This window comes from Rhipicephalus microplus, chromosome X (assembly GCF_043290135.1).
Source record: "Rhipicephalus microplus isolate Deutch F79 chromosome X, USDA_Rmic, whole genome shotgun sequence".
NCBI classification, from domain to species: Eukaryota; Metazoa; Arthropoda; class Arachnida; order Ixodida; family Ixodidae; genus Rhipicephalus; species Rhipicephalus microplus.
Genome location: NC_134710.1, coordinates 307,597,792 through 307,612,663, shown reverse-complemented (window position 1 = coordinate 307,612,663; position 14,872 = coordinate 307,597,792). Strand labels below are relative to the sequence as shown.

Sequence of the window (14,872 nt, the reverse complement as noted above, 5' to 3'; positions counted from 1 at the left end):
AAGTATCGTAAAGCCCCAGTGGTTGCATGCCAAGAAAAAGTTATTAGCCTTCCATGCTGTGGCAATGCACGGGGCTGTGCCATGACGAGCCTCTCAGCACAGAGGACGCCTGGAGGACGGCAATGACCAGCTAGGACAAGGAGGTCTAAATGCGAGCTGTCCACAGTACCCGCGTTTCGGGGGAGGGGCATGTCCTACCGGTCCCAACGAGGATGCTGTCCGCAGAAGACCCGCGCTCTTGAGGGCATCGGCACCTCAGGTCAATTTGTGAATAAAGTTCGTTGACCGACCAACCGACAGCGTGCACTATTATTCCTCCAATGATCCCTCTGAACAAAACTCTCATTGACGTTATAATATATTGTTCGAAGAAGCTATCGCAACTTCTCATTTCATCTGTTTGACCGTGTGTACAGTTAATATGAAAAAGCAAATGTTTTAAGCAGTAGTTTCGCGATTCATAACTGAATACTCCTTTACGGAAAATCTGCTATGTGGAAATCGGCAAGATACAGAGAATGCTTTTGCTGAAGCTCCCAAACTGGGTCCTTCGTAACGCAGGTATTCTTTGAAGGCCATTTCAGCGCTCTGCATGCGGTCATCACAACCAGCGTCACAACTAATGCAGCCCTTAGAAGTGTGGCAGCTTGGGCTAGTCGGTATGGCATGACGATAGTTATAGCGCGAGAACAAAACGACGACACAGAGACAAGGACACGAAAGACACAGCCCGCTCTGTTTTATGACCATTTACACCTAATTTACCGATTTAGACAAGAAAGCTTGCATATTATATATATTTTTCATTTTATGAAATCACCGTTCAACCTTTGGGAGAGCTGAATCTGGCAACACTTTTCTAGCTGCCAAGCTTTACTATTTATTGCAAGTTATTCATTGCACTCGATCTCACATATGACACTTTCATCGGACTTTCCCAACATCCGTGTGGTGTTCGGCTTTTCAACCAATGAGACGGGGCAACCTAATCAGGTTAGTAAAGTAGCGAGGGCTGGGAACAGTTCACTTATATCTATGACAAATAGTGTCACCGTTCTTTTTTCCCGACAGTTTCCATACCATATTTCAATCATTCTTGTAGATTACATTCGTTGATGTTTTACCTGACTTGATTGTTTCATCAGATTTCTCTGTGTTTGTGGGGATTTATGCAGGAAGCTTCGATCGCTGTGCGGATTCTTAAAGTTTGATTTTCTAAAGAATACTTATACACAGTACAAGGCAACAAACTGTAAGGATTTGTTATCTATGCTTTTCAACCTCCACTTTACTGCTCATTATATTCCGACTTTCCAGAGCATGATGCACTAAAACGTGTTCGGAAAACGTACATTTCTCCTAATACAAGAGCTTTCTTTGATAAACTCCGTACTACCATACTGCATGCCGGTAAAGTCATGATTGCAAAGGAAATATATTTTAGTTTCTTCAATTAGCTGCCGTCTCTGCGACGTACCAGATGGAACAGAACACTGTTTTATTAGCTGCAAAGATGTCATTCTCTTTTCGCACATCCTTCAGCGAACCACTGAAATGATTTCAATATCAATTCACATACTATACATTACCTTCACCCAACATCTCTTGGAGAGTCCTTTGATAAGTTTGTCATTGTTGTACTGCACGTGCATTCTATGCGTATGCCTCTATATCTAAAGGACATTCACAAAGAGCTTTACTTCAGACGAAACTGGCTATTCATATCGATTTCGTGCCCATCTTTACTAAACTCTCTGTGCGACAGGTTTTGAAGAAGTTTTTTTCAGTTTTTGAACTTGCACATTATATATGTTATAGTAAGCTTTTGAATTCTTGCGCAGTGCTTGTGCGATTATTGTCGTTGAGTGAATGCATCACTACGTCACAGTATGTTAAATTTTAGAATACGCATTTTAATAAATACCGTGATAAAAAAGAAAGAAACAGCATGGCTCCGAGATAGAATGCCAAGTTGCCACGAAGGAGACCCAAGTTCGAACCCCGTTTCATCCCGAGTATATTTTCTTATTTAGAGCTTTTTATTTCACGTGATAGTGGTGACGTGGAAGGGCGGCGCCGTTGTTATCTCATACCAGCTTTTGTTGTATAATAAAATATTGCTCCCAGCGTTCTTGCTGATATGCAGCTGACGCGTGATCCGGTGTTGCTAAAAGAGCAATTGCTTTCGGGGCAGGGTAAGACTGCACAGCGATATTTACACCATTGCCCGAAGGCTTCTTATGGACGTTTTCGTGAATAGTTGGCAACTCGTCCCCTGGTAAGCAACTAGGTAAGTGGTGCCCATCAACTACTAAAGTGCCCCGCAAAAACCACTGACGGCGCAATGTGTCAAGATCTGTAATGTTTAGCAGCCAAACCAATCATAATAAGTTGTTTCGGAGTAAAAGCAATGCACTTTCGAAAATAAACAAAGAACATTTGGTATACTAACATATCACAAAGAAAGCTGTTAAGAGATCAAAACAATGGTTGTAGGCGCCGTAGTTGACCGCTGCCGGTGTCCGTAACCACTATGACACGAAAGAAGAAAACAAACTTACTAAATAAAAACGCTAACGAAACAACAGCATTCGACGAACCTGAGACCTGTGCGCAAACCTGAGACTTCGAGATTCGACAAACCTGAGACCACTAAGCTACGCCGGTGCTTGCCACTCCGTTTGAAATTCACCTTAGGCAGGATTGAGGTCGGGAAAGAAATCGCGTTAGTATCAGTAATAAAGCGGTTTAGAACAGCGAAAAGAACAACCAGGCGTCACACGATGTGAATTGCGTAACGAGTGGGTCGCACAATGTTCCAACCACCACAAAAGCTTGTTCACCTATATTAACTGTGACGCATACTTCAAACAATACTTCGTCGTCGTCAGCCACTGCATAAAATGTTTGCACGAAATTCTTTGCAAGTGTGTAACGGACACCATGCTTCTTCGAAGACTGACGAAGGATAGGGAATGCCGGCTAACTACAAAAAATCTATGATGATTTATGGCTTAGTGATACGGTACCCTGAAAGTGTGCTTGCAGTAGTTGCCGAAAAAGTGTTAAGAAAAAGCTCTAAGGCCACTTTTCCGGCTTTTGCTGTGTCTGTTCTCCGCGTTTCAAACAGGCCTGGTGTTCTTTTTCTTTAAGATTAAAACAAACTAGCTGGCAGAAGCAAATTTTCAAGCAGACATTTTGGTGCAGAGGCGTTTGCTGAATTACTATATAGATCTATGCTAACAAATTTACAGACGCATCGAAGCATCTTAGGATACGGCTGGGAACTATCATATTCGATTTATTTATTCGTTATAGCATCTTGTTGCTTTATCTGCAATATTTCATGCCCAAGTATATTGTGCCGTATTACGATGCAATTTCAAAGTATCTGCCCTGCACTGCGCTAGAAGCATTGCTTCATGCCGGCTGCGGGATACACCGGCATTGTAGGCTTGGCCTTACGACCGGTTCCGATGGCCATTTCACAATGTGACTGGCACATTTCTTGCTTTCTTTTTTAATTCATGTGCGAGAAATAAGACAGGCTCCTTTGGAACCGGCACTGCCTTCGTGTGAACACATTGTTCATGGCGCTCGGTGCCTAGAGCATACAGTGTATGGTGGGCGGGGGCTGTGCTACTCGCGTAGCAACGTGTGTTTATACGTGGAAACAAAGGCAGGGAGGAGCGGAGGGGGTGATCGGAAGTTTAGGAATTATCAGGAGGTCCAGAACAAACAAAGATGCCCTTCGAGACTAAAAAAAAAAAACGAACACCAATGCATTCGCATTGATACCATGCATGGTTGCGCAAATCTAACAGCACCCCGCCCCCCTCCTCTCGTTCCGGTTGTCCTTATGCTAAATATATTTGAGCGTAAACATACAAAGGCCGAGAATGCCGCAGCACTCTACATGACCCTTGGGGGTGCCTCAAGGCCATAATGTTTGAGAACCACTGTCTTATGTTTCGCTCTAAAGCTAGGAGTACATAAAGAAGTCGTTTTCAACAACTAAAACAAATTTCACTGGCACGCGTATCTGCAACGTGCATGTCAAATGTTGTGGAAAGTGAGTAACGATACTCTGCTTCATTTTAAACGCGTTGCGTCGCTGAACAAAGTAGATCTGTTGCCTTACCGACTCGCTGTCCTCGATGATGTCGGCAGCGTTGCGGCTGGGTCTTGGGAAGTCCCTGAGCCAGAGCTCGAGTGTGCAGAACTTCCCGCGGAAGGCGTCTCCCTCCACCTCGATCGCTAGGCACTGGTCGAAGTGTCCGAACGAGGCTGCTGTGCCGGCCATCACGCCGTTCGGGATCTTGCCAGAGGAGTCGACCACTGCGGCGCAAAAAAACACAACTGTTACACGCCAGCAGTTCTTTCAAGAGGGCACTTTCGCTCACCCGTTCGTGCTTTGTACAATAGCGAGTTCTGTCGTTCGAACGCTTTTTTAGGCGAAGCCTCTACGAGCTACAGAATTCGGTGGCAGTGGCATACCGCAGCAAGGGGCGTACACCGCGACCAACGGACAAGGGAAATTTTCGACGCCTACAGACTTCGAAAGGCAGGCAAAAACTGCGTCAGTGAACCATCAATCGCTCTCCTTTATAAAGAGTTATCATTTTTAGATTATTGCCACTCACGTTGTGAGCGCAAGTTGCCTCGTGTCTACAGAATTTACTTTTGTTTATTTAGTTTTCTCGCTGTGTAAGAGCATGCGCGAATAGTTGTACATATGCGATGTTTCTTCGATAAAATTTTCAGTAGAAAGTCATCGGTTGTCCTGTGTCTTCCTACTTTTCGGTCTTCGTTTTTCGCGCTGTTTACCCAGAAAAATGAACCGCAGCAAGGTTGTACACAAATTGGGCCCTCGACGGTGTGTCGGTCACGTGGCTAACATTTGTATAGCCGTTTTGCAGTAATTGACACTCTCCCGATTGTGGGCTTGGGTATGATGAGCTGTTTATTATGTGACAATATAATCTTTCCTGAAGACCACTTGTTATTTCCCGTTGCCGTATTTCATTGCTGCCTGTCATTGTTGCATTACTTTGTTTCATGCATGAACATAATTGATGCTTGTATGAACACAAGTGTTGCGCTGCTAAGCGCTTGGGTGAAGGTCAAATTCCTGGCATGGAGGAATGAAGGAATTCGCAAGGAGCGTTGCGCAAAGAAAGAAAGAAAGAAAGAAAGAAAGAAGAAAAAAAAGAAAGAAAGAAAGAAAGAAAGAAAGAGAGAAAGAAAGAAAGAAGGTCTGCATGCGCACACATGCCATTTTCCCGATAGAGCAAGGGCTTCCATTTTTGTTTCTTTTGCTGTTAATCATCTAATTCTCGCACTAAAATAGTTTAATGTAATGGCTGTGAACAGGGCTCCGTGTTTTCGCATGCGAAAAAATCTGATAAGTACTCGCCTGTAAAACTTCCGGCAATTTGATATAGTCTGATAATCTCCGTCTTTCAAAGAGTACTTTTAATGTCAAAGGGCCCGTTTTCACGTTCAAAGGGCATTTTCAAAACCGACAATCATCACTCGAAAAATGCGCACCTCCATCAGCGACAGCATTCTCGTAAGGTATGCTGTGCCTATTACAAGAAGCTTTAAGGTTGTAGTACAAAAAACACGTAGGCGTTTTGTTTTCAAGTATTTGTCCTTGTATCTATATATGCTTGCGCATTAAAAGCTTCAGACATATAAAATAGACTTAGTGTGTTCACGTGTACCGATAACATTTTATCTAAGATTTCGTATTATTATTATTATTATTATTATTATTATTATTATTATTATTATTATTATTATTATTATTATTATTATTATTATTATTATTATTATTATTATTATTAGTCAGTGTAGCAGGAAGCGACACAGTCCTCAATTCGCTATCTTCATTATGTCATCATGATATTTCTGATATTCTACACTGCCCAATATTGTTTAGTAGTCATTCGTCCGTTTTGCTGAAACTGATGCACTTACTTAAACTGATCTTTACATCAGTTTTACTTAAACGTACTTACTCTACGCAATGGAATAGCAACTACCTCGTACGCACACTTCGCTTTACTCAAAAACTGTTGACAATGTGACACCTTAAATACAGCATTCACCGCTGTATTTCCACCCGCAGTTAAGGCTATGGTTGTTAATATATATACGAACTTGTTTCAGCATAAATAGTTGTGCCATCAATTTTATAGGTTAAAAATTGTAATGGTTCTTTCTTAAGCTTGTAAATACTTGTTTTGAAGAAAAAAATGTCATACGAATCTTGGCCTTTTTCAAAAAATGTTAAGTTAACATTATAGTGCTGCTTTGAATTTATTGGGTAACTGTTCTAAAGCTATTTGAATAGTATTCGATTCGTATTGGATTCGGTGTCATTGATATTCGATTCGTATTCCATTCTAAAATTCACCATTCGAACGCCCTTTACTGCCATCACATAAATTTCATCAACCAGAAAAAGAACATGACAAAGACATGCTTCTTGACAAGCAGAAAGAGACACGATACAGCGCCAGCAAAAATGAAAGGAAAAAATGCGTTCTGAAGACTACAAGGATTATTTTACGGTTCCATTCAGTATCTGCGCGTGGTCATTCGTCGAAGCCGTGACCCGTCAACAAATTATATCGGCAAATATGTCCTTAAGGGAGCTGCGTGTATGAATTGAGGAGAATAATACCGAAAAGAATCAATAACTTCTGTTCTGCCCGCTTTGATTTCTTATCGTTTACAAGAAGAACCCGCCCCCCGCCCCCCGTCCCCCGGCCACTTTTTTTTTTCATCTCAAGGTGTCATGACGTCAGTCACGGGACCAATATAAACGAACAGGCGCCACAGGCGCCCTCGTGTTTCTGTTCCACGTCAGTTTCTCTTCGTACTTTTAAAAGATGCACTCCCCTGCATTCTGTTATAAGCGTTGTGCACGTCCAGTACACTGCGAAATGGGGAAACAGCTTTTCCTTGTACTCGACAGTGTCTTGATCGCCGAGCTCGTTGGCACGTCAGGTGCCTGTCATCGTTTTCGCTTTCCCCAGAGCCCGTGCGCAGCCGGCTGTCAGATCGCTAGGCGACTAGGTTGCCTTCGATACGAGCTGCGGAAAGCTGTTTTATTTTTCTCCTTTTTCTACTCAACATTGCATATGTCAAGGGTAGCGTGTCATTTTGCCTGCCCCGGAAGCTTTCAGGTCATCTATGCACGAAATGAACAAGGCTCGCCTGTAGTACTGTTCCGATGGACTACAATCAAAGTTTACCCAGTATCTCTGCGCTCCTGCAACCCATGGAATCTCACACTTCACTCCGAAATCTGCCACTCTGTCTTGACATAGAAAAAATATTTTGTGGAATTTCGTCTCCGCGTTAGTTCCCATCTCTTCCAGCTTAGTCCGCACCAAGCCAACCTGCTCCAAGGCGATGCTCATGCGAATAGATAGGCTCTGCAGATATACAAAGAAGTGGTGTAGCAAAGGAAATGTTCCCCAATGCTCGAAGTAGTGGGATCGACGTAGCGAACGCGCAATGAGAGTATCTCGGTTTGGGACTTATCCATTGCGTCATCTGCCACCACTGAAAAAAGTCCAGCCTCGTTAACCTGTTTGACAATTTCATCTTGCCAATTATCGAAATATTTTCATTTTGAATGTGCGGGCTGAAGTAGAGAGCATTGCTGCCTGCTGTGTGTGTGTGATTGGTCAAAATGATGTGTCTCCTCCATTCGCCCCATAACGTAGGAGCACCGTAAAGTTCCCGTCGATTTGTAAGGGTTCATCGAGAGAAAGACGCCCCGAATCTTTATCACCTCTCAGCGCTAGGGCTCGACTGCCGCACAGTACAATTGTCTCTACACCCGCGACCAACTTTCCCTTGTTTTCTTCGAGCTCGCCATTTGCTTGCTGATTCCTTTGGTTCATGGAAACTGCTTGGTTTTCCTCTTCTGCGTCAACCGTTGCTGTCTTGTGGTACTCAGTTCTTGCATGATTTTAGATTGTCTCAATGATATCCTTCCAAATCATAAACAGAGCTGTTAGGAGGTTCCTATATGACTGGTGAGAGCCTTTACCCACTCCGCTAATACGACAGAAAAGTACGCATGTTTTGCAAAAAGCTCCCTTCCACACATGAGAAAATGCAAGCCACCCATATCGCTGCAGCCAGTTAGACTGAAACGTGCGCCTTTTACTGTTCTTCACTACTGAGACTTCCAACTTGTAGCTCGGTGGCGGCAACTATACGTTATAAAGTATACAAGTTCTCTGTTGTCAGCGTCTATATCGGTGTTATAGAAAAACATTCCAATGTCGTGGGACAAACAGGGCTGACAGTTTTCAAACCGTCTGCGAAGTCATGTGTTCTCTCGGTATTCAAGTCTGCAGGTGCTGTGACGGTTTCGGAGGTTGATCCCCATCTGTTATTACAAAGCTTCCTTCCTAAAAGCGCGATATAAATTTTTAAAAATATATAAGTTTTCTTACAATAGTTATTTTTGCTTTCGCTGGCGCCTCAGACGTATGAGTGATTAGTGTTTCTTTTGTGGTGTTGATTCACGAGCCGGTCGCTGAGTTTTTCGGTGAGCGTTGCTGTGCTTTCAAAATAAAGATTTTTTGGTATACCTGTTCTTCGTTAGTTTGCACAGCGTTTTTGCTTTTCATTTGCTTAAATGCGCACGCCGCTACTTGTATGTGTACCTCTATACTCTGGCATGATTGACCGAGTAGACGAACTTAGGGGGGGGGGGGGGACTTCTGCTTGCCTACGTGCCTGCAATATTGTATCCACTTTCATTAGCGTATTTCTGTTAAGCCACCCATAACTGAAAAGGTAAACGCTCTATGTATAGAAAGCGATCAAGATGTATGCGACTTTGCAGCGACTGCGATTTATGCAGCCACAATGCGTGTAGCTAATATCTTCATTATACAGTTCATCGAGTTGTGACGGCCCATACGGTCGTAGCACCATTTTCCCGTTGCGCCACTCCTCATTTACACAGCAGATACGTGCGCCTGCTCACCAGCTGCCTTCTATGACTGTATACACTGCTCGCTATCGCCCTTCCTCTTTTGTTTGCTGTTCAGAGGAGCTACAGAGGAGCCGTTTTATTAATGTTTTTGTAAGATTTATGGTCTGCCCTCTTCCTCCTCCCCTCTCCCAGTGGCACCTGGGAGCGTACAATTTTGTTTTGATTCGACACAATTCCAGGGAAAAGCATCGCTTGGTACTAGCGCCCCAGTTCGCCAACAAATGCTTCCGAAGTCTATCCACCCATTTATATAATCACAACGGCAACTATGGTTGCACGTGGCTCACGACGTGCATTGATGCACACGTGTGAGCAGCGTATTTATAGCAGCCATTGCCCATATAAGTGTGCCTCAGCAGACGGAATTGGCCCCAAATGCTGCGGACATCGTCGCACTGTATATAGATGTATGATGCAAGATTAGGTTTGCAGGCCTCTAAGAAACTTTCCCCGAAATCTTTCTGAACTTTTCCCCCTCTTTGTGAACACACACACACACACACACACACACACACACACACACACACACACACACACGCACGCACACGCACACACACACAGGTCATTACAGCAGCCAATCATGATGCTTGACATAGAGCGGAGGCAGCCGAATAGTGGCAAACAGCATTTCTTAGCGAACAATCCTGCGAATTCAACCTTTTTTGCAGCTAGACTAAACCGCACAACAGGGTCCCCCCGATAAATTAAAAATAAGAATAGAAGAGTCAGGGATATTTTGATATGATGTTGCTGCTTCTGATACTACTAATAATAATAACAACAATAGGCAGATGAAGAATATCACTGTTTTTACGTGCCCAAACAACGACCTGTTTATGATGGACGCCGTATAGGACGGCATCGGAAATTTTCACCATCTGATGTTTCTTCACGTACATCGATATCGCACAGCGCACGGACCTCAGCCATTTTTCCTCCATCAAAATGCGACCACGGTGGCCGAGATTGCACCCACGACCTTCGTTCGAGTTAGCAGCCGAGCACCGCGACCACTACGCCAACGCGGCGGACATGTTATCATGCCTTGTGTCCCTGATGAACCCAAGAAATGCACAAAATTTTGGTATAGCCTGCGTTCTGCTGCATGCACCGAAGGAACCACTAGGTATTTATTATGTACTGCCAAGACAGACACCTTCCATGGGTCACATTTAAAACCTGAATTTTTTAAAGCGGCTAACTGCATGCTGTTTAGCCGCGTTATAAAGGTCGGGGAATGAACCTTCGTTGGAATTAAGGAACGGGCCACTGCTCGAATTGCGGAAACGCACTCCGTACAGAAACAGCCGCTGCAGCACACCCCTTTTCTCGTAACGTGCTTGCGGCGTCCTGTCTAGCGCACCTGTCACGAGCTTTTTCGGAGCTGTTGGTAAGTATCGCGGCATATTGAATTTTTCTCGCCTGTCGTCCGTGAACGCCCGCCCACAACGACTAAAAGGGTCGACCAGTGCAAAAGGTCGTTCTGCGCTTGACAGCCGCGCATGGATGTCGGAGCCGGAATTTCGCTCCAGTTGAATCACTCGACACAGATACCGTGATTCCACACGAAAAGGGGTGGATGTCAAGGGCAAGGTTCGTTTACCTCTCGCAGGCACACACTCATACGCTGCCATCACTTGCGACCAGATGTATACATCCACGTTCAAGTAGGTGAGGCAAGGGTTGAAAACACAGGTAATTATCATACGTTGTGACGTACGTCATGCAGGTTGGCACACTGGTGTTTTGTACACGGTAAATATTAAAGTTAAGGAGAAGTTGCGGCACCAGAGACATACGGGCAATTAATAGTGTGTAAACTGAAATAGAGTTTGTTGGTGCATTCATGTGGGGAGTAGTGGCGAAATACTTTACCAAGATGACCAATCCTGCTCTGGTGAGGAAGTGCAGTACCGGCTGTGGCCGCCGGTGAGGCTGCACCCCAGGCTTTTTAATGCCATAGCGTTAAAGAGCTCGTTACGCTGAAATTATGGCGTTTATGTCGGCACCGGTGTAAGCGTAGTTGGTTTTGAGCAAAGATTCATCTTATGCGTGAGCGAAAAGTCGGAAACGATTGAAATCGAATGATGCTAAAGAATTTTGGGTCCGAGTGGCGATCAAACCCGTGGCAAGCGGATGTTCTACCACACAACCACGCGTCTGCTTGTAAATACAGTGAAAATAACTTGCTATGTTTAGAAATGCAGTGAAAGTAACTCATTATGTACTAACACACGCGTCGTCTATACATGCTTTACAAGAGACAGACGGACAGACACCAAGATAGATAGATAGATAGATAGATAGATAGATAGATAGATAGATAGATAGATAGATAGATAGATAGATAGATAGATAGATAGATAGATAGATAGATAGATAGATAGATAGATAGATAGATAGATAGATAGATAGATAGATAGATAGATAGATAGATAGATAGATAGATAGATAGATAGCGCATGTCATCACCTCATCGCGTAGCCATAGATAGATAGATAGATAGATAGATAGATAGATAGATAGATAGATAGATAGATAGATAGATAGATAGATAGATAGATAGATAGATAGATAGATAGATAGATAGATAGATAGATAGATAGATAGATAGATAGATAGATAGATAGATAGATAGATAGATAGATAGATAGATAGATAGATAGATAGATAGATAGATAGATAGATAGATAGATAGATAGATAGATAGATAGATAGATAGATAGATAGATAGATAGATAGATAGATAGATAGATAGATAGATAGATAGATAGATAGATAGATAGATAGCGCATGTCATCACCTCATCGCGTAGCCATGCACTCTGAGATTTCCCCTAAGTGTGAAAGAGACTGTACATTCCTATAAAAATTCATCCATTGGATGTGTGCAACGACCTAGTACGTCAATGTCAACCAAAAACGAAAATATAAGTTGCATTTCAAATAATAATGCGCAAAAATTTATAGTCATTAAGCACAAAATATAGCTGTCTCGATGAAGTGTACAATAGTCTTTACTAACTTATGATAAATGTCAGCGACACTCTATGGCATGAAGCGTAACTCTTACAGGCTGTTGTGAACTATTTGCCAGCACTTAGAAGGTTTTACTTCTTTTTAAGTTTTAAGAGCATGGCTTCAGGCGTTTTAGTTATTGCAAGCTCTAGACCAACATTCACAAAAATTGTGGCATTGGAACTGCTTGTGCGAGAAAGACAATTTCGTTCAACTGGGATGATTTTATTGAAGCCGACTGGCCACTTGCAAAAAGCCCTTTCGAAAAAAAAAGGCCTTGTGTATTTGAATGGCCCCTGATTTGCATTGACATTGCACATCACGAAAAGAACATGTCACGTGGGCGCCGAAAAAAAGTGCTTCCACAATTCCCTTTCCGTGATTGCCAGCTGCTCGCAAACGTATTGTAAGCTGTAACATCTATACGAAGAAAGTGGACGTTTCACTATCTTTAGTGTCTTACTGCAAAAGAGAGCAGGATGACGCACCGGTCAAAGACATGTGGAAGGCGCGCTGCCCGTGTTTCTTTGTGGGAAACATCGAGTTTTCGAAGCTTACTGTTTGCGCCGACTACTTGGTCTAAATGCTGACTGAGCATAACATAGCCTTGCTGCTTGAGCATGGCTTTGAAGAACGTCGTAATATTCTAGTTATGTAGCTAAGCACCAGTGTTATGAAGGTTTTGATATTATATGAAAGCATGCGCAAGCAAGATTTGTTCGTATGTTTCGCTTCCTCCCTGAAACATAGCTTTTTCTTTAGGACGAAAGATAAAGCACGTGGCGTTTTGGTATCCAAATTGATTACATGCTTGTAAAAACTACATGTGTGCAACATGTGGAAACAATGTGAAGCATGAATGGCGAATATGTAGCGCAATATACTGCATTGATTCCTGGCGACGATTGCTTCGCACAAAAATTTGTAATGTATTAAAAATATTTCATCACATCCTAGTCGTTTAAAGCATTTTTGTTAAAAAAAATAGATTAAAAAAGTTTAACCTCCCAGCTTTCCTCTCCATCTCTCTCTCTTGACAACATCCGACGGGAGAAATAACCATTTTAAGGTAGATGGCGTAATCCACATGTTGGAACTTTTAGCGGGTATCATATTTTTTAAGCTAATTGGTGCATTTCTTAGGTGCACGTTCAGTGCTGTAGGGCAGGATATTTGCAACTGCGTCCATCTTGTGCTCAGTTTAAGGAAAAGTTTTATGCACGCGTCAGTCACACCGGGTTACTTGCACGCCACGACTCTTGGCAACATGAAAGTCATGGCAACGAAATTACTTCTGTCGCTGGAAGTTGAACCACCCTGCCGACAGGTTGCCACGGGGCAGGAGGCCTTTCGGACGCGCTACTGTGGTTCTTTAAGGCCAAACCCCATAACCACGAAAATGCTCGAGACAGCGACGAGCGACGCAGCGTAAATTGCCTTCGCGCGAACAGTCGCTTGTGCAGGCAAACCTGATTCACGCGACGGCTTCAGTGAGCGAACTCCACTGTTACTGCCGTGAGGCCGTCTACTCGTACTAATAATTACGCGTAGTCGGCAATATGCAATGTAGAAATAAAATGTGCTGTTGTATAATAGAACAGAAGGGGTTAATTATTGCTTTGCAGCACTGCTTTTATATGAACGTGCATAAAAAATGCGTTATTTCTTTGTTGTGCACACGTGACTCAGGCGAAAAGGAGGAGGTGGTGGTTTCGCGGCACATGGAGAGAACCGACAGTACGTCAGTCATGTACATCCTGCTCTGGCGTTTTTAGCACAGCACTTCCGGGCGATGGGCGACGGTTTCCGAATCTGGAGAACCAAGCGATTGCGCGAAAACTACCACGCGACACGTCGCGCGAACGCCCTGCTGCGTCGCTCATAGCATCGCTCGTCGCTTTCGCGTGCATTTTCGCGTTTATGGGGTTTCGGTCTTTATTCTGTCGATCGTGTTTTGCTGCTAGCCGTGCGGTGTCATCTGCTAGAGGGTGTGCCATATCTTGGGGCGCGCGCGCACGCAAACAACACCGCTTTCTACGCGAACGCTTCCTGGACACGAGGGCGACGAGGCCCGCGCGGGGACTCCGTTGTGGTCAGAGAAGCTTAGAACCTAGTTCCGCCGGCTATCTATTGCAAGGCTAGTCAGTATGCACGCAAGCCCCCGTCACTGACGTTGAAGCTTGACGTATAAGCGCGTAGACGTCTATCATTCTTTTTTCCGCCTCACTCGAGCGTACATTCAGCGCAACGGCTGTGCTCAGTCGCGACAGATGCAATCACCGGAAGAGTCTGAGGAAATACCAATGCCATCCCGTCTGCTCGAACGTATACCCCTAGAATTTAGAGAAAGAAAAACGAAGAGGAAAAGCAAGGAGGGCGACCAAGCTTTGGCTCAGTTGCCTCTCCTACACATATAGTGTAGAAAAGGGGAAATAATAGGAAGGAATGGATACAGTACAAAGAGAATAAAGTGATGGATGAACAGTTAGCTTGAAACTGCTAAACTTGAACTCGCGCTGATTGTTCACAGGCGCTCGTGAAGTCCGATGGTCCTCAAAAAGCACAAGAAATGTTCAAGTGCCCAACGCAGTGTACCAACGAAATCACTGCACGCTCTCCAAACGCGAAAAGTGAGCGTCAGCGTCAACACAAACTATGCAAAAAATCACATGATCTGATATTACATCGCGATGACGTCACGCAACGCCACATGATGACGTCACCAAACTAAATAATCGCTTAATGAGAGGCAGGCTGATTCCAAGGCAGAGTGGGCGAAGTGAAAAAATCTGGCAATACTTTCTATAATGGAGGCAAAACATCG

General features: G+C 43.8%; 1 protein-coding gene across 3 annotated transcripts in view; it reads right to left on the bottom strand.

Moving 5' to 3' along the window:
• Positions 1-14,872, bottom strand: part of LOC119161360 (nose resistant to fluoxetine protein 6) — an 89,344-nt gene that overhangs the window by 37,112 nt on the left and 37,360 nt on the right. For 2 of the 3 annotated variants that reach the window (XM_075879481.1, XM_037413797.2), the window contains one exon: positions 4,142-4,338. In XM_075879481.1, coding sequence (XP_075735596.1) covers positions 4,142-4,338 — 197 coding nt within the window. Of the gene's footprint in view, positions 1-4,141; positions 4,339-4,403; positions 4,545-14,872 lie in introns of those variants that run through there. The other variant, XM_037413798.2, reaches the window with a different exon arrangement.